At 40.1% G+C, this 22,324-nt stretch overlaps 1 protein-coding gene across 2 annotated transcripts in view; it reads right to left on the reverse strand.

The window, feature by feature from the left end:
- Positions 1 to 22,324, reverse strand: part of SYNJ1 (synaptojanin 1) — an 87,517-nt gene that overhangs the window by 50,446 nt on the left and 14,747 nt on the right. For both annotated transcript variants that reach the window (XM_079922458.1, XM_079922459.1), the window contains exons 3-8: positions 13,475 to 13,561; positions 11,351 to 11,618; positions 8,123 to 8,348; positions 7,265 to 7,348; positions 2,411 to 2,472; positions 1,173 to 1,269 (exon numbers count right to left, since the gene is read on the reverse strand). In XM_079922458.1, the coding sequence (XP_079778584.1) occupies positions 1,173 to 1,269; positions 2,411 to 2,472; positions 7,265 to 7,348; positions 8,123 to 8,348; positions 11,351 to 11,618; positions 13,475 to 13,561 (824 nt within the window). The remainder of the gene's footprint in view (positions 1 to 1,172; positions 1,270 to 2,410; positions 2,473 to 7,264; positions 7,349 to 8,122; positions 8,349 to 11,350; positions 11,619 to 13,474; positions 13,562 to 22,324) is intronic.

Below are 22,324 nucleotides of genomic sequence, written 5' to 3' on the forward strand. Positions count from 1 at the left end.
AACCTCATATACTATCCCGGAAAGATTGGGTATGGCATGATTAATATCAGGGAACTTAAATAACATTCCCATCTGGTTTAGAAAATGAAAAATGATTTCCAGCCACCAGCGTTTCATTTTTTACCATAAAAATATAATGACTTTATATCTATTACAGAATCTCAAAATAAAATAGCTTATTTTTTAAGACAAAGCCCATTGAAAAATTCATTTTTCTATACCTTCAATATATACAAACGTTTCAAAAGTTTACCATAAAAAGTTTACCACATTCTCTAAAGTATAAGTTGTTTATTAACAATATTAAAACAAAATAGCCAAATAATTAATTTTGGACTTCATTAGCTTAACTTTAGAAAATGTTTTCCAACCATTTTGTTTAAGTTTATAATCTTATGTAACACTATAATTTATATCAATTCAGACTCAATAAACATTTATGAAAAATATTTTTCCTTAGAAGTCAGACATTTCTTTAGGTTCTTATTTAATGGAAATTCTCAAATTTTCTCTCATCAGTACAAGAAGTCTTGTGTGTATACAAATGCATTATTCAACATTTCATAGGTTTAAAACAGTGACTATGGTTTCTAGGAAATAGGCAAGACGATGAACAGATGAAGGAGGAAACTGCCTGGTATCTTTTTTTTTTTTTTTTTTTTTTTTTTGCAGTATGCAGGCCTCTCACTGTTGTGGCCTCTCCCATTGCGGAGCACAGGCTCCAGACGCACAGGCTCAGAGGCCATGGCTCACGGGCACAGCCACTCCGCGGCATGTGGGATCTTCCCGGACCGGGGCACGAACCCGTGTCCCCTGCATCGGCAGGTGGACTCTCAACCACTGCGCCACCAGGGAAGCCCTGCCTGGTATCTTTATGCCAGTGACAGACGAGCATTTTTTAGGGGGAGGGTATCCTTCTGCTTCTCTACAACATAAATAAGCAGATTAGAAAACAGGGTCAATTGCCTTGAAAGCTTTCCATAATCCCAATTTCAGCAAGATTATCCTAAACTGTTACCTAATTGCCCCAAAGAATGAATGGTTCCAACAAGTACCCAATCTTTTTCTAGGAAGTAATTTACTTCCTGGAAGAATCTGATTATTGTATTATTTAAAAATACCATTCTAGGTGTCCATGGGCCAGAACAGAAGAAAAAAATGATCACACTTACCTGGAAAGCCTTACTTAGCATATGTTCCCCTTCCTTAGATCCGAGCAAATTTACTATTATTTGTTTACCATATAAATTCTTAAGTGTTCTAAAATGCCTATTAAAGAAAGAAAGGAAATAAACGTATGTCAAATGACAAGCCAAAAACTTTTTCAATAAACAGGAACCCATTATTAAACAGGACCCACGTGGCAGTATTTTATTCTTTCTTTTTTTTTGGCTGTGCCTTGTGGCATGTGGGATCTTAGTTCCCCTACCAGGGATCGAATCCAAGCCCCCTGCAGTGGAAGTGCGGAGTCCTAACCACTGGACCACCAGGGAAGCCCCTCAACTCATACAATTGGCAAAACTGGATACAAATCCATTCCACACAGTCTCAAAACTCTGAATTTATAAAAACTCAATGCAATTTCCTCTCTGACAAACTCCCACCTATGCTCGAGCTGTTGGAATCATCTAGATCCCTCTCCACCCTGAGGCTGAAGCTAGACAGCCACGGAAAACACGAGCCACCCAGCTTTGGTGGGAAGGCAGCAAGGGCAGAGGGCGTAGGGCTGCACCTCACACATGAGGACATCACACACTCCGTGAGTACTCAGAGAGACCTCCTTAACAGCTCTAGCCTTAAGGAAAAGAGACCCCAAATAGAAGCCTTTATTTTCTCTAGCTTCTAACCATTCCAGAAGCTAGAGAGCAATGCTGTCCAAAGGAAATGTAATATGAGCCACAGACAAAATTTAAAATTTTCTAGAAGGCATATTAAAAAAGTAAACATCAAAGGAGGAAATTAATTTACATATATTTTATTTAACCCAATACAGCTAAAATATCATTTCTACATATAATTGATATATAAAACAAATATCAATAAAGTATTTTGCATTTTTTTTGCACTAAGTCTCAAATCCAGTATATATTATATACCTACAGCACATCTCAATCCGGCCTAGTCGATTTCAAATGCTCAAGAGTTACAGGCGGCTAGTAACTACCGTACTGGACAGCGCACCGGTGAGAGGTAGTTTTAAGGCCCAGACGACAAGACCCACACACCTAGTGCTACCACCCCTAGAATTCATAACAGTAAGTGTCACTGTCCTCCAGTTAAATTAGGAGTCAAGAAGAAATTTTCCTTAGAGCCAAAAAAGCTGAAATGAATCAGTAAATACAATTAGAACTAGTCTCACTGCTTAGCAATATCAAAACCTACAGCACTATGTAAAAATAATCAGTCTTACCTGTCAAAAGCAGGTGCATTGGCTTCAAACCCCCTTGACATACGAACACGATGAGATCCCACCTAAGATAAGAAAAATATGTGTAACCATACCAAAAGCCAACACGTAGACAAAAGAAATATTGTTTACAGTATGTAACAATGCATTTGCTAAACACCCAGTAGCGAGCTGAGTGATTGCCATTCATGATATTCTTTAAAAAACAAGTTCTAGGAGGTTCTCATCCCTTTTATTTTTTAAAACACAACCTCACAAAAAAAGAACTAGAAGTTAGACCATTATGAAACACTTGTAAACTAACAAGGATTTTTATTTATGTAAGATATTTTTAAGAGTGCTTTCACATACATTACCTTGTTTTAAGCTCAAATTACGTGCCCTTCATATGTCAACCGATATTGCCATTTGGGCAATAAAAAACCAAATACAGCCAAGTGAATAAACTTGTCCTCTCAGGGCAACAGCATTCATTTCAAAAAAGATTCGCATGACAATTCAGGCCTCCTGACAAAAATTCCTACTCTTCCGGGCAGCCGACAAGTGCAATGTCTACATATTCTTTTTTTCTCTGTTATGCTGAATACTCTGTTCACTCCTCCCTCACCCAAAGATCCTACAAATTAAAAACATTGTTCCTGGAAAAACAGACTTTCCAAGTCAATCTCTCAGGCACACAACTACAGTTACAGCACATTTTGCAGAATCAGAAAATCTGGGTTAAGAGAATTAAACAAGATGGAAAATAACTAGCAATTGTGTTTTGTTACAGTTTTTCTTTTCTCCTATAGGAAAGCAACAGAGAGATGAGGCAGAATTGAGAAAGGTATAACAGATGCCAAGAAGATGTACAGCAGTGAGACCAGATTCCTTCCCTGAATTTCACTTTTAAACATTTCCCTGAGACTTTGGGATCAAAGTTCCCCAGAATTCGTTCTTGCTAATCTGTGAACAAAGTGACTTTAAAGGCAGCGTGGGAGGAGGGCTGCCAAATCAGTCATGCAGTTGGACAAATAAAACTAGAAAATAAGCACTAATATGCCCATCCAATTCAGTTCAAAACTGAATTAACAGTATTATCATCCACTCAGCATTACCCCTCCTGATCTGATGAGACAACTGAATGTCCTGAGAAATCAGTGGATTCTCTCTTTAGTGCTTTTTATTCTTAGTAAGAAATTGATTAGCCAAATGTCACATCTATATTCCATTTCATTTTCTAGTGCTTAACAGACTGCATAAAATCTTAAATTTTGAAAGATGTGTGCTCCAGGACTTTAAGCATTTTAGGCGGCAGAAAACTTTCTCTTTGGAGTCCTCTCAGGTAATTGCCTATACTATAAAAGTTCAAGACTTAGCATTTTGTTTATTCATTAACATTTATCTTGCACAGTACTCTCAACTGTTAAGAAGGTGAAAAAAATACAAGTTTTCTCATGTTTTTTAGGTAACGGCTGTGCTGGTTCCCTACTGTCTGCTCCCCAACGCATATACACAATTAGCTACACATCATAACACTTACAGCAATCTGTTGGTTAGACTAGACTAGGTTTTATTACCCAATGTCAAAAAAAAATTCTATAATAAAAAAGTTATGTCAATGGTGATAAAAGTTTTAAGGCTTTAAATAACCATAAATTTACCCCATTAAAAAAAAAAGTTACATCAAAGGTATTTTTAGAAAACCATTTCATTGGGTGGTATGGAACATCATCTTCTGACAATAGTATTGCTTCATGTTCACATACTTCTGAAACTTCAATTCAACCAAATATTCAATGTGCCACACCACGCCAGGCATAAATCTCATGATGCTTACCATTTTTAAGACTAATATAGGCTATAATATAATGTAATGATATAGTATCAGAGGAACACTACAAATTATAAATGCTAAATACCTTCAAAAAAAGGAAATCATAAGTAAAATGAGTGAGTTGCCAGCACTTGAAATATCACTCTTACCTGGGCAGCACCTTATGACAACTCTTATGATGCCTCGAACTAATTGATACTGATGTTTATCTTTTCCATAAAAGGCCCGTCTCCCCAAACAGATTGCAAGCTCTCTCTGAAGCATCACTACAGTCTTTGAATTTCTCATAGGATACAAGACTATATACACCTAATGTGTACAGAATAATACACGTTTAGAAGAACTTAAGGATTTCATGAAGAGATCAGTGTGGAGGAGTGACCGGAATCCATTCCACGAGATCTGAGTCGGCTACTGAAGGACAACAAACCTTCGTTTGGGGAGCAGAGGATTCTTGCTAGAAACAGCCAGGCATGAAGCCAGATAAGTAGAGGAAGCCAGAACACGAAGCAACGGGTGCACAGATCTGATGAGTGAAATAGATCAAAAGTGGTAAGAATGGCCAGAAAGCAGGGAGGAGACCAGTTAGAAAACTGTGAGAATCTTCCAGGCAAGAAGGAATTATGAAAACCTTAACTGAGATGACAGGAGTGGGGATGAAAAGAAAGAGAAAGTCCCAAGACCTAGGAGAAAGCTGGGGCTAAGCGTCACAGGGCCGCCTTGCTGGCTCAGGACTGGCCGCTGGAGCAGGCAGGGCTGGATACACCGCAAGGGCAGCAGGAAAGGATCCAGTACAGCACAAGTTCTCTAATTTGAGTGGTTAACTTAACCACTCAAATTAAAATGCAGATTCCTGGCCCCATTCCAAAAGATTCTTTTTTTGAATCTTTTCAAAAAGATTCAAGTTGATTCAAGTTGAATCTTTCAAAAAGATTCAAGTGAAGTTGAGGCCATGAATCTGCATTTTAAAATCACTTCCAAAGATTCCTTTAAAATATTTTAAGAACCTGAGAGGAATTATTCATGGACGAAAAGAGGTAGAACAAGGGACAACTGCCTGAGGATTCTCTGTCTGTGACTTGCGAAGTGCGACATCTCACTAGGCAACACTAACTTCAAGGATTCCCAATAATAAATTCCAGTCCCGAGAACACACAGGACACCTAACGACCATTTACAGCCACCCTAAGTCAAAAGTCCTTATTTGTCTTCTATGAGAAAATGAACTTGGGGTCTTGATATTTTTATTTTTTTTAAATCAATATCTATTATTTTCATTCCTCTATTCCTACTCTTTTAGAATGGTGGGGAAATGATAAAAAATACTCATGAAACGGATCCATCCCTGTTCAAAGAAAGGCTGGCTTTAAAAACTACTAAGCTAAATAACTGGGAACTACTGACCCAATCCTCAATCCAACCTGAGACAACAGGCCAGCTCAGTGATGATTTGGCAGAATTGCTGGACTGCCTTGATGTCTCAAAAATTACTATCTCTATCAAGAAAGGCACGATTTAAAAATCTGTAGTTTTCAGCCCATAATCAAACGACATTATCCAGCCAGACTACTTGTGTGGACAGGCCACAGAACACAGAAGGAAGTCGGAAGGAAGTCCCACCCCAGGAGGATCCCTCAGTGTAACTACTCAGGATCCAACCTTACTGAATAACCAAACACTGTAATTCTGAACTTCCTAATAACACAGAAAGCAGGTAAAACAGAGGGCTTATAAATAGGCTATTACCATCTCTTATACTAGCCTGTCTCTAGAGCAAAAGCATTTACCTTGCATCAAAACAGGGTTTTAGAAATTTCTTAAAGCAAATATTCCAAACACCCTCCTCTGGTCACAAAAAGTTTGGAGAAGTGGGGTAGGGCGGGTATTCTTTCCCAAGAGAGACTTGGGGAGCAATGTATCTATTTAAGTTACGCCTATATGCCAAAGATAAAACCCACATGAGTTAAACTGGTCTTAACGAGAACTCAGGAATTTTAGCAAAGCAGCACAAGTATTAATCCTTGTTAATTCTTAGCCTGTCTTGAATAAACTGCCTTACTGAAAAGGTTCAAGTGGTCTGCAATTTTCCTCCACAATAACCATCCTAGAATAAGAGAGATACAACTGTGAACTAAATGGAGGCAAGATTTTTTTTTTTCTGTTTTCTCAATACTGTATAGACTGAGGCACAAAATTTACTACACATTATATACCAGAAGCCTAAAATGAATATAATTTAACACTTTCAGAACTAAACATGTTTGAGTAAAAATAAAATGCAAAATCACACTACTATGGGCAATCCAGTATTATGATCTTAGGTGAAAAAAAATCTTACATTTAATCGACAAAGGAAAGTTTAGGAAAAAAAGATCAGAAAGCAAAACAGAGAACATATTCAAGATGACAAGTCACTACAAATTACAAAGTAAAATTTCAGTAGCAGATATATTCTTATTAACAACAATAGCTAACCCTTACCTAGTGCTGACTGTGTGTGCCAGTTACTATTCTAAGCACTTTCCATTTCATCCTCATAAGAACCCTAAGACCTAAGAAGTAGGAACTACTAATATTACTCCCATGTTACAGATAAGAAACCTGAGACACAAAGGGGTTAAATCACTTGTCCAAGATCACAAAACTAGTAGTGGTAAGTAAGGGCTCAAACTGAGAAGTCTGGTTTCAGAAGCTTTGTTTTAACTACTACATTTTTCTACCTACAGAGACTAAATTGTTATACACTAAGATACTGAGATAGTAAGCACAGAAACACTTTGAAAATCAGTGTGCCATGAAAACATCAAAATTTTAATATTAAATATGGGAGCTGAATTTCTATGGATATTTAAAAGAACATTAAAGGAAAAAATAACTAGAACAATTCCAGGACCTCTGTACTTGGATCCTCATTTATGGATCTAGCTAATATTATTAGACGGAGTAGTAGAACTATCAAATGAACTGATAAACTATCCTGAAACTTTAGAAAATATGGAAAGTTCTCAAGAGAAAAAAAACCTGAATGTCAAAACGCATACCTGCAACCCTGGTTGCTCCCAGAACAATGGGACAGACCCCCGGATTTGTATGAAGGAAGAAACACAGTCATCTAAGTACACAACCTACAGAGAAAAATAATGGGTAAAATGTTTCCACAGACGAAGCTGTTACCTCTACAGCAAACGACAAGTTTCCTAACTTCTAGTGCACGCCAGTTATATCTCATGACCAATCTCTCATATACAAACGATCCTAACAAAATATCCAATAGGCCACTAAATAAGTTGGATTCTTTTTTCAACTAGTGATAGTTCTTCTATATACATTAACCAAGAAAATCGTGACTATAGAAGCATAAGAATTACAACTTTTAAAAAGGAATTCCTTTTGAATTTCAATATTTTATACATACACCTTCAGAGTTCATTTTTTTTCTTTAGCTTTTTCTATTTTTCAAAAACTAATTTGAAGATCTGAAATGGACCGGGGGCATCGCCTGAATTTACAACTACATAGTTTCATAGTCAAAAATATTATAACTTTTCATTTTAATGGTACTACATACCTAGCTTTAAGAGTTGGGTTTGACTTAATTTCATCGAAACACTTTTCTTAAGCTGTCTGGCTCTATAATTGAGGATTTTAAATTCAATACTAAAACGTATGACACTGGCAATGCCATGCTGATTAGCAAAAAGTTTTGTTACTTACTTGAAGAGCCATGGCTGAATAAGTTTGTTTTTGGGAATCCTCTCTTAAGGCTAATAAGTAGCCAAGAACAACCATAAAACGACATTACAGATGTCGAAATGAGTTCTGAATCAATAAAAATCTGTTATCGTACTATTCTCTGTGCCCCTCCCCTAATACATGAATTAAGCAATATAAACATATACCTGTTCTGTTTCTACAAAATTGGCGACGTGACCATCATCATTTGTTCCCCGGACATTGAACCTGGTCCCAGCTCGTTCACAGCTTAGCCTGGAAACGAGGCAAGCCTTTGCCTGTTTATGAGCAGCATAAATTGTTCTGACTTCTACTCCGCCACACATGAGGCGTAATAACCAGTCATCGCAATTCACACCATAGTGCTTGAGATGCAAGTGCAAAGACTGATTCCTAACAGAAAAAGAAGTAATTGCATTAGCGTAATGAGCACTGGACGACTCACAGCGTACACTTCAAAATGTTGCTCCTGGAACATGCACATTAAAAGGCACCAAAAATAAATCAATTCATTTACATTTACTATGGCAGGGATTGGAAGATAGGGCTATAAAATGAGATCCTTGGACATGTGATCTATGGTCCATAGAAAAGCAGCATACATTCTATGGTTTTAGAATCTGGGCCCCATTTCTGTTATGTCTTTATTCATAATGTATTTATCACTTGTTCCAAAAAAGGGTTTCATACACACATCCCCACCCTACTTTAGAAGGCTCTACTTAAGGCTTGACTTTTATGAGGCTCCATTTTAATTAATTTAAGTTTAAACAGCCAGAAGGGCTAGTGGTTACCGTATTAATGCATATCTAGAGTTTTCCACTGCTCCAAATACTTTTACATTCTAGATAACGGATGGGGCCTGGTTGCCAAACTTTTTTGGGGCAAAGAGTTTTGTTCAAACGAACACGCAGAAGCCTGGTGATCAGGAAACATAAAAGCAGAGTTGCTACGGCTAAAGCAGGGCTGAGGGGCTGGGGTCCTGCCACGCCGGCCATCTTCTCATCCTGCTGACCGCCTCAGGGGCTCTGTCCAACCCTTATTCCTCCAACAGCAAACACGTGAAGCTCCTCACCAACCTACCACCAAAGCAAATATACTGTTGTGAAGAAAAACTTTCTATCTGGTACTTTCAGATAAAAAGGTGCCTTACAAAAGTGAAGTTTCTAGAATACTGAAGCTTAGTTCTCTGAGTTTTAAAACTACCAATCTAAGCGGAAATCTTTCTTAAGTGCTTTGCACTATCTTGTTGTCTTAAGAGGTATAAAAACAATGTCACAGCATTTTCTTGACGCTTTAGGGCCATTAATACCAAGAATACACAGCAACGCGGCTGGAGCAGTTGTCCCCAACCCCCTCCTCAAGTGACAGCTGTAGGAGAGAGAAAACAGGTGGTGGCCACGTGCAGCCCTGGAAAACCAGCTACAACCCCAGCCCTTCTCACCCGCTCAGGAAAGCATACTGGAATGGCGATGAGTAGTAGGATTACTCGGAGGATAACATTAAATCCAATGACCGCCATTAATTTCAAAAGAGGACGTAAGCTTCCACGCTTATTATTATCTACATTGATCTGAGGCAAAGCTCAAACTGTGACCCAGTCTGTCCAGACACCACAGCTGAGGCCCCTGTCCTAGCAGAGGTCCCCCATTTAAATAGGAGCGGGATCCATACATTTGTTCAGGTAGAGTTTCTCCCTCTGCTGTCAGTCTTCATTTTTCTTTGCAGTCAATGCCTTGCTGTTTTGATTGTTTAAATTTACACCTGACTCTCGACTGGCAGCAGCCTCAAATCTCCAATGGAGGAAGTTGCTACTCTCTGGCTACAAAACTTACTTGGCTGTATCCTGGAAAATACTCCTACTAATAAGCTGCAAGGGTAGCACAATGAGTTCTAAGAGCTTTCGTTTTTCTATACTAAGTGAAGCTCCAGTATCCAATCCTTAGCAAAACTGTAGAAACTGTAAAACGAGCAAAACTCACCTTTGGCATTTCAGCGTCCCCTTCGCTCAGCCTGTCTCCTGCTGGATAAACCCTTCAATCTGTTATCTAAATTTGCCCCAACTCTAGCCATAATTGAATGAAAGGATACATGAATTATTCCCACTGATTAAACTTAGTGATGTTCTGGACTGCTGACCATCCAGCCAATGCATCTGCACCTGCCTGGACTTCTAATTATGGCAGGAAAACTTTTCTCTCTCAATCAAGGAAATTTTGGGTAAGAATGAGCAGGGGGGGGAAAAGGTAAGGATAGCTGCCCTAAGTCCAGCTGCAACACCGTTACCTTTTGCAGAATCTTCAATGTCTCTTCCATCAGAAAAGTGTAGGGCTGACACAAGCAGACAGGACTCCGTCCACTCATCTGTCCCACTGACCTCCCCACCACACCCCACCCCCTGACTACAGTGCTCCAAAGCCCTTTTCACTCTGCCCTCTCTGCTCCCCCATGCCACTCCTCTGGGCCAAGATACTTCCATGTGATCTACAAGGTGACCAAACTATTGCTCTGAAGTTAGCTTCCTGTCCTAAGGTTGTTGACTTTAAGCCCTCTAACACCCAGGGCCTTCTCCAGGACCATAATGGCAGATAGCGAAAGTGGGAGGGAAAGTATACAGGAGGAAACACCCTGAATCTGAACTACTGAGGGAGACCGAGAGCAGAGAGGCCCGGACTTTGGCCTTATAACATAAGTAAACAAATGAAATAAAATTTGTCCATTGTGTTAAGGAAAAAAGTCAACATCGATGCTGACTGTGGACAAGAGAACAGCTATACTAGAAATCTGGTCTGCTCCAGTAAAGTGGTACTAATTACAGTCATGTGGGCCCTGCCCCCATTAGTGCTTACTTACAATACAGCACACTTACGCATAATCGTGAAACATGGCACAGTTACGTATTTTATTATGGTAAGTTTTATTAAGTCTTATTTTATTACAGTACTAAACTTTATCCCAGCGTACTACTTCCTCGTAGTCGGTTGCTCTTGAATCAAGATCATCTACTTACAACCTTAAAATTAAAAATAATAAGGGAATGTGGGCTTAGAAAGGCAATGCTGCCAGACACAAGACCTCAAAACTAAGAACAGTGGATGTGAGTGACGCAATTGTATTACAATTAATTCGTTCCTAATTTTAAAATAAATATTTTAAATATATGTCTGAAATGGAAGGTCAGTCTAGATCAGGGAGAGTAAATGGGTTTCACATCACATGACAACTTTTAAAAAATGACAGTGGATGCCTGCTATGCTCTGCTGAGGATACCGCAGCAGGAAAGAGCGGTGTGCTCAATGGGCAATGCCCACTGCTGCTATCTCTGGAAATAACTGTTCAACCTTCTATGTTGCACAGCACGTGATTACAAAGGGAAAAATGTAATATGAACTCACCAGAAAAATCTATTATCGGTTGTATGTTCTTGCATGCTACGATGGGCATTAAGACTCAGATCCAAACTGACTCCAGATGCAGACCACGCGAAATAGAAGTTTCCTGAATTCAACACTTTTCGCACTTCTGAAACGCGATCCTCATCTGAAGAATCGATTCGTAGTGATATAAATTCAGTGGAAGTAACTCGGAAAACTTCAGATTCTTGAATTTTTCCAACAGACATACATCCAGTGACAAGGACCAGATAATGTAACATAATATCACCTGCAAAAACCAAAGACTTTAATTGGATGAAAAGTCCCAATGTTTTTTAAGCTATTCAAAGTTTCTTCCGCCTTCCTTCTTGTGTCTCCATGTTTGAAAATCTGGCCTTGTGGTTATTTTAAGTTTATCATAGACATGTTTAAGTTCACAACTAGATTTTGGCAAAAGTTAGGGGAAAAAATCCTTGTTTAGATACATTCAGTATAATGAAGCATTTAAACATTAACAGAATAATCTCACATTTATGAAACTGTTCCTCTACTTAATTGAAGGGTATGCAAGGTTTATCAAATTAAAAAAATATATATGCGTTATCTTCCCTACCTTTCCTTTAAGACTGTTAGGAAGTTCAGACAAGACAATGAATGTGAGAGTTCTGTGTAAATGGTAAGGTTGAAAAAATGGCACATAAATGTGAGCTGCTGCTATGTGGACAAAAAGTCCTTGGAAACAATTTATAAAGCAATTTGGCTTATAAAAAACTCAGGGATTTTTTCATCTAGTTTTGACAAAAATTCTGTGCAATGGGTATGAAGGTGGAATTCAGCAGTGGTGTACTTTGGTTTTTTTGTTTGTTTTAATTCATTAATTAATCTTATTTTTGGCTGTGTTGGGTCTTTGTTGCTCTGCACGGGCTTTCTCTAGTTGCGGTGAGCAGGGGCTACTCTTCATTGCAGCGTGCGGGCTTCTCACTGCGGTGCCTTCTCTTCTTGCGGAGCACGGGCTCTAGGCACGCAGGCTTCAGTAGTTGCGGCTTGCAGGCTCCAGAGCGCAGGCTCAGTAGTTGTGGCACACGGGCTTAGTTGCTCCGCGGCATGTGGGATATTCCCGGACCAGGGCTCAAACCCGTGTCCCCTGCATTGGCAGGCGGATTCTTAACCACCAGCAGTGGTGTACTTTGAACGTGGGCTTTAACGTAGGCAGAAGCACCCTGCGCCTTGGCTCCTCCACTACTTATTATCCAGACCAACTTCACTGTGTTAACATAACCAACCTGAGATATCCACCCTTAGAAAATAAGATTAAAACAAATCTCACTGGACTGCGAGGATGACCCAAGACAGTATTAGCTAAGAGCTAGGCACAGTACTTTACACGTGATAGATTCAAAACATATGGCAAATCTCCATTTGATAGACCAGAGCTCCTCAAAGTATGCCCCATGAACCAGTTCACAGGTACCAGTTCATGGTGAGAAAAGGTGCTTCTCCTAGAACAGAAAATGGTATCACTAAGTTTACCATTTGGTTTCGCTGACTTCTTTTTTTCTCCATAGTAAGACTTTATCAATGAAGGAAGCCATGTGTTGATTTGCACGATGGTGCTGGCTTCTCTTCTCATCCAGACCAATAACAAAACAGTTTATGGAACGTAACCAGTCCTTGGGCCACGCTCCGAGTCACACCGTTATAGAATCATAAAGGTTACTTTGCAGCCCATGGTGACACTAGGTAGCAGACACAGGCTCGACTGAGACCTTTTGAATACAAAGCAGATGTCTTTTCCACTATAAACCAGGGAAATCAGTGTGTGGTTCCCACTAAGACATCTTTTCCTAAATGCACTGAAACAAGGAAAAAGGGCAATGCCCTGATTTTCTCTTTTGACAACTGATACCAGTCTCTTAAAGTGTTCAAATAGGACGCTGTCTCTGGAACTTAAAATCACAAGAGCACCAGCATGTAGCATGCCTTTTCGGGCAAGAAGCATTATCTCAAGATTAGCTTAATTAAGGTTTAAAAGCTGTTACCACACTTATAGCTCAGATATAGAGTCTGAAATAGATGTCTCTCTCAAATCCTTAGAATTACAAAAACAGAAATGAAAAAAATAGATCAATTATATCGACTACTTACCAAGATTTAATCGTAAAACACCTAAAAGTCCATAGGCATCGAGAACTTTGGAGTATGTACTCTTGATTGCTTCTTTTTCTGCTGATGCTATAAAAATCAATCAATCAATAAATAAAAGTTTTAGGGTAAGAAAAAGGACCTGAAACATCAGATTCTATTTAGCTATAAAGCCAGAGTTTCAAGCAAAAATGTCCAAATCTAAACCTGATATTCTTAACATAAATGCATCGCATAAAAGATTTTTTCAAACCAGTAAATTAACAGTTTTTCCCAAAGAATTAACAAGTTACTCCAGCCCCATCTATTCCCTAATCCATCCTCTCCTAAAGATCTGAAGTACTACCTTTAACAATATTCGTATGTTTTGGAGGTTGCTTTTGAATTTTCTTCTCTGTTCCACTGATCTGTTCACCTACTCTAATACCAGGAACACTCTCTGTTATGATATCCCCTATAGGACAACACCCAACTCCTTAACAAAGAGTCTTCCAGAATCTGGCCTCAACATACCCTTTCTGCTTCATTCTTCATAACTCTCCTCTCCTTCCCACCGCCTGCATCTTAGGCTCCAATCATATTAAACTATCACTATGGCCCAAGCATGGTCTTTTACATTTCTGCACCTTTGCACAGCGATCTGGCTTTCTGCCTGAAAGACTCTATACCCAACCTTTGCCTCTTGGCAAAATTCTATTCACCCTATAAAAACACAGGCACAAAATCACTTTCTGGAAACCTTTCTTTACTCCTCCAGGCACAGGTCTTCCACAGAGCTCCCTCTTCACGCTGCCCAAACATTTAAAATATACTCATTGCTTGTCCTTCTCATTAGCCAGCCTGCTCCTTGAAGGCAGGAATTCTGTCCTATTCATCCTTTCATCCCTAACACTTAGAACAGTGCTTGACGCACAAAAGGCTACTAACGTTTAAATAATGAAAGCTAATGGCAATACTTGACCACAGAGACTAGCAGGGGGGAAATCGTCATTCTGGCCTTTGTCTGGATTTATTTCTCCTGCTATGAAGTTAATGCTATCTGCTAATGAATATAACGCACAGAATAATTTCCCTAGAACAGGCTGTTGTGGTTATTCTATTCAGAAAAAACAAAACAAAACGAACAAAAAAACAAATCCTGAAGCTTTAAAGGAAAATGCCTAGTTCCTAGCAAATACACTTATTAAAAATTGAACACAGAACCAAAGAAACATAAACCACAGCTAGTAACTCAATGGACGAGTACAAATACTACATTCTAAGGTCTACAAATCTGGAAAGGTATGAGCCTCTTTCTCATTCTATCCTTTCCCTTCCAGTTCTTTTCTTCTTTACTGCCTTCCCTTATCCACTCCCTACCCACAACCCACCAACTCACCTCTTAGCTGACTGGTTTACTCCTCATTTACCTCTTATCTCTTGCACTTACCCCTTTTCCCTTTCCCCATTCCTCTATGATCTGTACATGAACGATAGTATGTTATAAATTCTAATAAATTACATTCTGATACAGAATTATAGTACATTTTTAAAATTTATTTATTTATTTATGGCTGCGTTGGGTCTTCATTGCTGCACGCGGGCTTTTCTCTAGTTGAGGCAAGCGGGGTCTACTCTTTTATTTTTTTTGCGGTACGCAGGCCTCTCACTGCTGTGGCCTCTCCCGTTGCAGAGCACAGTCTCCGGACACGCAGGCTCAGCTGCCATGGCTCACAGGCCCAGCCACTCCGCGGCATGTGGGATCTTCCCGGACCGGGGCACGAACCTGTGTCCCCTGCAACGGCAGGCGGACTCTCAACCACTGTGCCACCAGGGAAGCCCGCGGGGTCTACTCTTCATTGCAGTGCATGGGCTTCTCATTGCGGTGGCTTCTCTTGTTGCGAAGCATGGGCTCTAGGCACACGGGCTTCAGTAGTTGTGGTCTGCAGCCTCAGCAGTTGTGGCTCGCGGGCTCTAGAGTACAGGCTCAGTAGTTGTGGCACATGGGCTTAGTTGCTCTGCGGCATGTGGGATCTTCCCAGACCAGGACTTGAACCCGTGTGTCCTGCATTGGCAGGCAGATTCTTAACCACTGCACCACCAAGGAAGTCCCTCTCTGTCGACATTTATTGCCAACAAAATGGCTATCTTCTCAGTCTACTGCTTTCCTAATATCCCATAGTACTCTGCATTAGAGCTCTTTTCCTTTGTTTTGAAGCTCTTCTCCAGGGTTCTACAGACCAGCTCACTTTCTCTGCCTGCCTCACCTCTTTTCAGACCATCTACTCTTATGCTTCTTCCTAGTTATCCCATTTCTGCCTTCGAATGAGCTGTGCTCTGCTAGCTGGCAGCACAGGCCTTACAAGACTGAAGGACTCAGTCACTCAATTAGCTGATACTGTCACAATTTTCTAGTATGTTCATTATTAGGGGTAGGTCTTTATCTTTATCAAACCACCCAGTATGAAGTTAAGGAGTGAGGAAGATTTCACCAAGCCACTGAAGTTACGGGGATTTGAACTTCATTCTGCATGCCTAGAGTTCCTATGATTATTACTGCACTATATATTTAGGAACAGTTACTCCTAACATTCAGTGACAAGGAACACAGCTAGAAAACATCACAACATAAATTTTAATATTTTATAAAGAAAAACAGGACCTTCTTCCCCTAAATACTGCCTTGTTAAGAGTACCACATGTACAAAAGCAAACCTTAGAGAGGCTTGCTATCTCTGATGACAGAAGGCATGGCTTCCAGGGCAAATACTATTCCAGAGTTTTACAGGTTACATGTTACATGCATTTCAAATACTATCACTGGTAGAATAATATAGACATTACTAGATGTATCTATCAGTTTAGCAGCAACCAGTTGGGTTCCAATACCAGCAGCTAGTAAGGGTTAAAAAGAAAATATATTTTTAATATTAAGTCATCACCTTCCCTTAGAAAAGAGAAAGTCATTTTATAACAAATTATCCTGCAACAAAATGTTCTCTCTCTAATAATGCATAATAATTACCTTTTCATTAACTGTGCTCCAAACATATGAATCTACCATGTCTTTCAGGCCCAAAGAAGACCCATCTATTAGACTGTCACCTGATACAAACATGCAGACAAATGTCATGTTGCCTGGTTATTTGTGCTCTTGTATTACATTCTGAGGCTCAAGAAACAGGACACATTTAAACACACAATTTAAACTAAAGTGCATATTCTTAGATAAAAGTATGCTAAAAGAAAAAAAAAAAGATTCAAAGAATAGATGAGATTTCATCTTCCCTGCCAGGAATTTTTTTGGTTTCCCCTCAAAATATTAAATGAAAAATTTAAATGATTTTTTTAGAGTGACGAATATTATTTTAGCTGAGGTACTTGTATATTGTTTCTGTGATGATCACGACAGTAGCTAACTAGTTACTGGGCTAGGTATTTTTCATGTGTTATTCAATTTCCACAAGCACCCCATGAGCAGAATTGTGACTACTTCCACTTGACATGAGGAAACAGGCTTAGAGAGATTACTAAGTTGCTACTAACCTGTTTAAGCTTAAACAGAGTCAGAGAATGCAGCTTCATGAGGGAAGGGGCTTTGTCTAGCTCGCCGTCCTATCCCCGGTGACCTAGCTCAGTGCCTGGCACCCAGGAGGGGTTCAGTAATTTATGTTCAATGAACTGGTGAATGCAATTTCAGAGCCATATGAACGTTTATCTCTAGACACTTCCAATTTCATAAAAGAAAACCAAGTGTTTTCTTCTTAAATATTTTTATTTAAGGACTGCAGATGATTACCTATTTTTTCATTTACGCTTCAAAGGTTTGGGGTGGATGGAAGGAGGTCCTTTGCAGGCTGTGAGAGTCTAGGTAGAGTAAGAAGGGTGGCCCTGTTCATGGAGTTGAAGCCAGAGGTGGGGAAAGAAAGCATCCACTTGGGGGGAGGAGCAGCCGGGCAGGAGATGAAGTCTGAGTGAGGAGGGTGGTGTCCATCCAGAGACAGTAGGAGTGGCCTGGCACGGGATGAGAAGGCAGGGTGCACTGGAGGGAGCCCCAGGCAGGGTGCTGGAGCCCCACTGGGGTGAAGAAGGCAGCCACACGGTGGAGGAGGCTGCAGCGGCAACAGGAGAGTGGTTATGCACAGGGGAATGATCAAAGACCACAGGAGTAGGCTTCTCACTGTCAGAGAAGGGAATTGCAAACATGGAAAGAGAGAAAACTAGAAAGGACACTGCAGTGCTGATCAGAATTGGAGTTACCAGTATGAACTCACAGTTTTCTAGTGAGACAGACTGACACAGATATAAATGGGTGCGTATAACTATGTATGCATATCATATACACTTACATGTTCTCCTTAGCTCTAGCCATTGACAGGACCACAACCAGCAATACTCCAATAACAAACAGCACACCTAGCACCCAGACCTTGCCTTCTAATACCATTCTCCACTAAAAGGAACTAGGACTCCTCGGACAGCTAATTCCAGGGGAAGGGCAGGGACAAGATGAGCCTATAACATGTTTTTGCACCAGAAAGTAAGGGAGTGTTCAAAGAATGATGGTGGCATGTTACAAAAATGCGGAAGCTGGCTTAAAGGGGCTTCTTTTACTGGTGAAATCTGGGACAATTTGAGCATCAAAATAAATTATAAGAGTAACAGATTACAACCCACTGAATAAACCCATAAACTGAAAGTTTGAAGAGCAATGGGACCATACATAATCTCAAAGTACCTCACCTCCAAACACTTATTAATTATAAAGGAAAAAAGAGCCAGCCAGAGACACCTGGCAGACACCACCTTAACCCAAGTAATCCAAGTGAACACCAACAGTAATGGGACAAGTCAAGATTGTGTCAACTAACAGGATACAATGAAAAGAACGCAGCAGCACTTCTGTAATATTCCTGCCAAGACAACCTCAATCTGAGCACGAGGAACCATAAGACAAACCCAGAGTGAGGGACATTCTACAAAACAATGAAGATGGCCTTCATCTTCAAAAGTTTTATGGTCATAAAGGTCAAAGACTGAGAAACTTTTCCGCATTTAAGGAGACTAAAGAGACATGATAACTAAATAAAATGCACAAAATTCAACTGGATCTTTTTTGCTACGAAAGACATTGTTGGGACAATTGATGAACTTAAATGGAGTCTGAGGATTAGACAGCAGTAAGGTACCAATGTTAATTTTTTGATGATTATATTGTAGTTATGTAGGTGAATACCTTTCTAGGAAATATGTAATAAAGTATTTGGGGGTGACAGGGTAACTTGTTGGCAACTTAGTAGTCTTAAATAGTTCAGAAAAAAAAAGTTCTTTTGTACTGAACTTCAACTTTTCCATATATTTGAAATTATTTAAAAATTAAAAAAATTTTTCTTAATGTAGCCAGTAAAAATAACTTTGAAAATACATGTGCATATGCCTAAGTTATGAAGCTTTTTTCTCTAAATGGCATGAAGATAAACTCTTATAATACCATTTTATTCCCTCCCCATATGTATTTTTTTAATTGGGGGAAAAAGATTCCCTTCTTTTATGAAACTCCATGAAATCCAGAGAAATATATGATTAGGAGGGATCTAATTAAATTATTATCCCATTTCTCTGGTAACTTAATTCTAGAAAATAATTTGAGATTCCTCCACTGTAAAAAGATTACTTAAAATAAGAAAGCCATGGGGGAAAAAAAAAAAAAAAAGAGAGCCATGGGACTTCCCTGGTGGCACAGTGGTTAAGAATCCACCTGCCAATGCAGGGACACAGGTTTGAGTCCTGGTCTGGGATGATCCCACATGCCGTGGAGCAACTAAGCCCATGCGCCACGACTGAGCCTGCGCTCTAGAGCCCGCGAGCCACAACTACTGAAGCCCAGGCGCCTAGAGCCTGTGCTCCACAACAAACACAAGCCACCACAATGAGAAGCCAAGGCACCGCAATGAAGAGAAGCCCCGCCCCCCCCCCCCCCCCCCGCAACTAGAGAAAGCCTGCGTGCAGTAACCAAGACCCAAGGCAGCCAAAAATAAATAATTTAAAAAAAGAAAGAAAGCCATAACACTTTAAAATAATGTGTATAACCTTTAGATAAAACACAGCATTTGTAACGACTTTACTCAATCCATCCCCATCTTTCTTCTTCCCTTAATACTCTCCCCTTGCATCCCAGGCCTTAGCCAAAAGGAGTGACGTGTGCCCCTCCTACAGGCTCCATGTTCTTTCCCCTCCCTCCCCTCTTTCGCTGTTCACCACGTTCTTTCCATCCCGAACACTTGTTAGCCATCTTTGTGTTTCCAAATATTACCCATCTTTCAATACCTAACAAAAAATGCCGCTTTCTTCCTGAAGTTTCCTCTGATTACTCTGGCTGGAAGGAAATCTTTCTTCTCTTTACTTTATGCCACAGACACTCGTCTACTAGTAGCAATAGAAACTAAGTCTTATTTCTTTATATCTCAACACGATGCCCACCTAACACAGTGACTCTAAACACTGCAGCTATTGATTAAGTATTCATCTAACAGACAAAAATAAATTGAGAGATTTTGGCACAAAAGGGAATGTTTCGTAAGTTTTAAAATAATACATAAGGGGAATTCCCTGGCAATCCAGTGGTTAGGACTCTGTGCTTTCACTGCAGGGGGCCTGGGTTCAATCCCTGGTTCAGGAACTAAGATCTCACAAGCCGCGCAGCACAGCCAAAAATAGTAGTAATAATAATTTTTTTTTTAAATAAAAAAAATTTGGGCTTCCCTGGTGGCGCAGTGGTTGGGAGTCCGCCTGCCGATGCAGGGGACGCGGGTGCATGCCCCGGTCCGGGAGGATCCCACGTGCCGCGGAGTGGCTGGGCCCGTGAGCCATGGCCGCTGGGCCTGCGTGTCCGGAGCCTGTGCTCCGCAACGGAAGAGGCCACAACAGTGAGAGGCCCGCGTACCGAAAAAAAAATAAATAAAAAATTTTTTAAAAAATTAAAAATTTAAAAAAACCTTAAAAATAAATAAATAAATAATGCATAAAAAGATAAACATTTTATCTTACTATTGACAGCATTTGAGTGCCTTCATTATTGAAGTTTAACAGCTCCTCACAGTGACGTCATGTCTGTCCTGGGGTGTGAAGGTGAGGATGGGAAAATGGGCACTGTTAAATGACTGCTAACGAGGGTGTAAGCTGTGGAGTGTATAAAATGGCAGGGGGTGTGGAGAGCTCAGAGGAAACAACGAGCAGAAATGAAAGTTCAGGAAACGTGGTGATACGGAAGTTCAGGCTACTCACTCTCTTGTTAGTGCTGTCTTTCAATGTTATCTACTACGCTTTCCATGAGGGCAACAGACTGCTTTTTGAAAGAGAAGTGGGTTTTTTTCCTCCTTTTCATGTTGTTATTAAACAAACGAAACGCTAGGAAAAACAAACCTTTCTTTTTACAAGTGACTGATTTCTAACCACGGGTAGGTAGGAATAGCCAAGAAGCCCATTGTTTTAGGAGTCATTCTGAGCCGATCAAGATCTTGTGCAGTTCAGCTGAGGTAAGGAGGGCCACATGTCTTCAGCTCATTTGTTAAGCCCGGAAGGTAAGACAGAGCCTGGCTTCTGAAGTTACTGCTGTGACACCTCAGGCAACAACAGTAACTAACCACCTCCTTATTTTCCTTATTTTAACTGGAAAAACTTTTCTTCTCATGTCACATTCAACACTATCTTTCATTCGTGCTTTAAATCTTAGTCATCAATCTAGTGCAAATGTGCATTTCCTGAGAACACAGAGCTATCTTAAGCATAAATTTATAATTATAGCTATATTTTTAACATATTCTCACATCATTAGAACTGATCATCTGAAGGGCCTCTGAATCTAGTCCTAGTGAATATATGAATATGAATCAGGTCACAGAAAAGAATTTAAAGCAAAATAAAATATGTGCCATAAACATTTATTCTCAAAAAATATTTGTGGATGAAATTAAATGATGTCCAGGGTTTACTTCAAAATAAACAGTGGTGGCGGGGGTGGGGGGGGCAATAGCAGATAAGGGATATAGATAAACACAAGCGTCTGTGATTGGACTTCCCTGGTGGCGCAGTGGTTAAGAATCCGCCTGTCAATGCAGGGGACACGGGTTCGAGCCCTGGTCCAGGAAGATTCCACAGGCCGAGGAGCAACTAAGCCCGCGTGCCACAACTACTGAGTCTGCGCTCTAGAGCCTGCAAGCCACAACTACTGAGCCCGCACGCCACAACTACTGAAGCCTGCGCACCTAGAGCCCGTGCTCTTCAGCAAGAGAAGCCACCGCAATGAGAAGCCCACACACCGCAACGAAGGGTAGCCCCTGCTCACCGCAACTAGAGAAAGCCTGTGCGCAGCAATGAAGACCCAACACAGACATAAATAAATAAATATATTTTTAAAAGTGTCTGTGATAATCGCTGAGGCTGGCTGGCAGATACATGGGAATCAATGACACTATTCTCTCTTTTTTGATGTCTGTTTGATATTTCCCCAGATAAAATTTATTCTGACAACATCCTTTGGTATCCTGGATAAATTCAGAGAGGAGAGAATACAAGATAACCTGGCCAGTCAGTGGAAGAGGACAGGCTACTGGGATTCTAAGTGATCCGAGAGGTATTTTCCTCCAAGTAGGCAAAAGTTCAATGGGCACTAGGACTTTTATAAACTTGAAAGGGAGCAATAAGTTCTACAGCCTTGAGAATGGCCCCATGGCCTGCTCTTCCCAAGTCTATCATATATTCATCAAATAACAGATATATAACAAATTGGGAAAGAAGCAGACTCGGCAATTATAGAATGGGGAGCCCAGGAAGGGTAAATATTGCTAATACTCTGTCACAAATGTTTTCCTTACA

This window comes from Stenella coeruleoalba (genome assembly GCF_951394435.1).
Source record: "Stenella coeruleoalba genome assembly, chromosome: 5".
Lineage (NCBI taxonomy): Eukaryota > Metazoa > Chordata > Mammalia > Artiodactyla > Delphinidae > Stenella > Stenella coeruleoalba.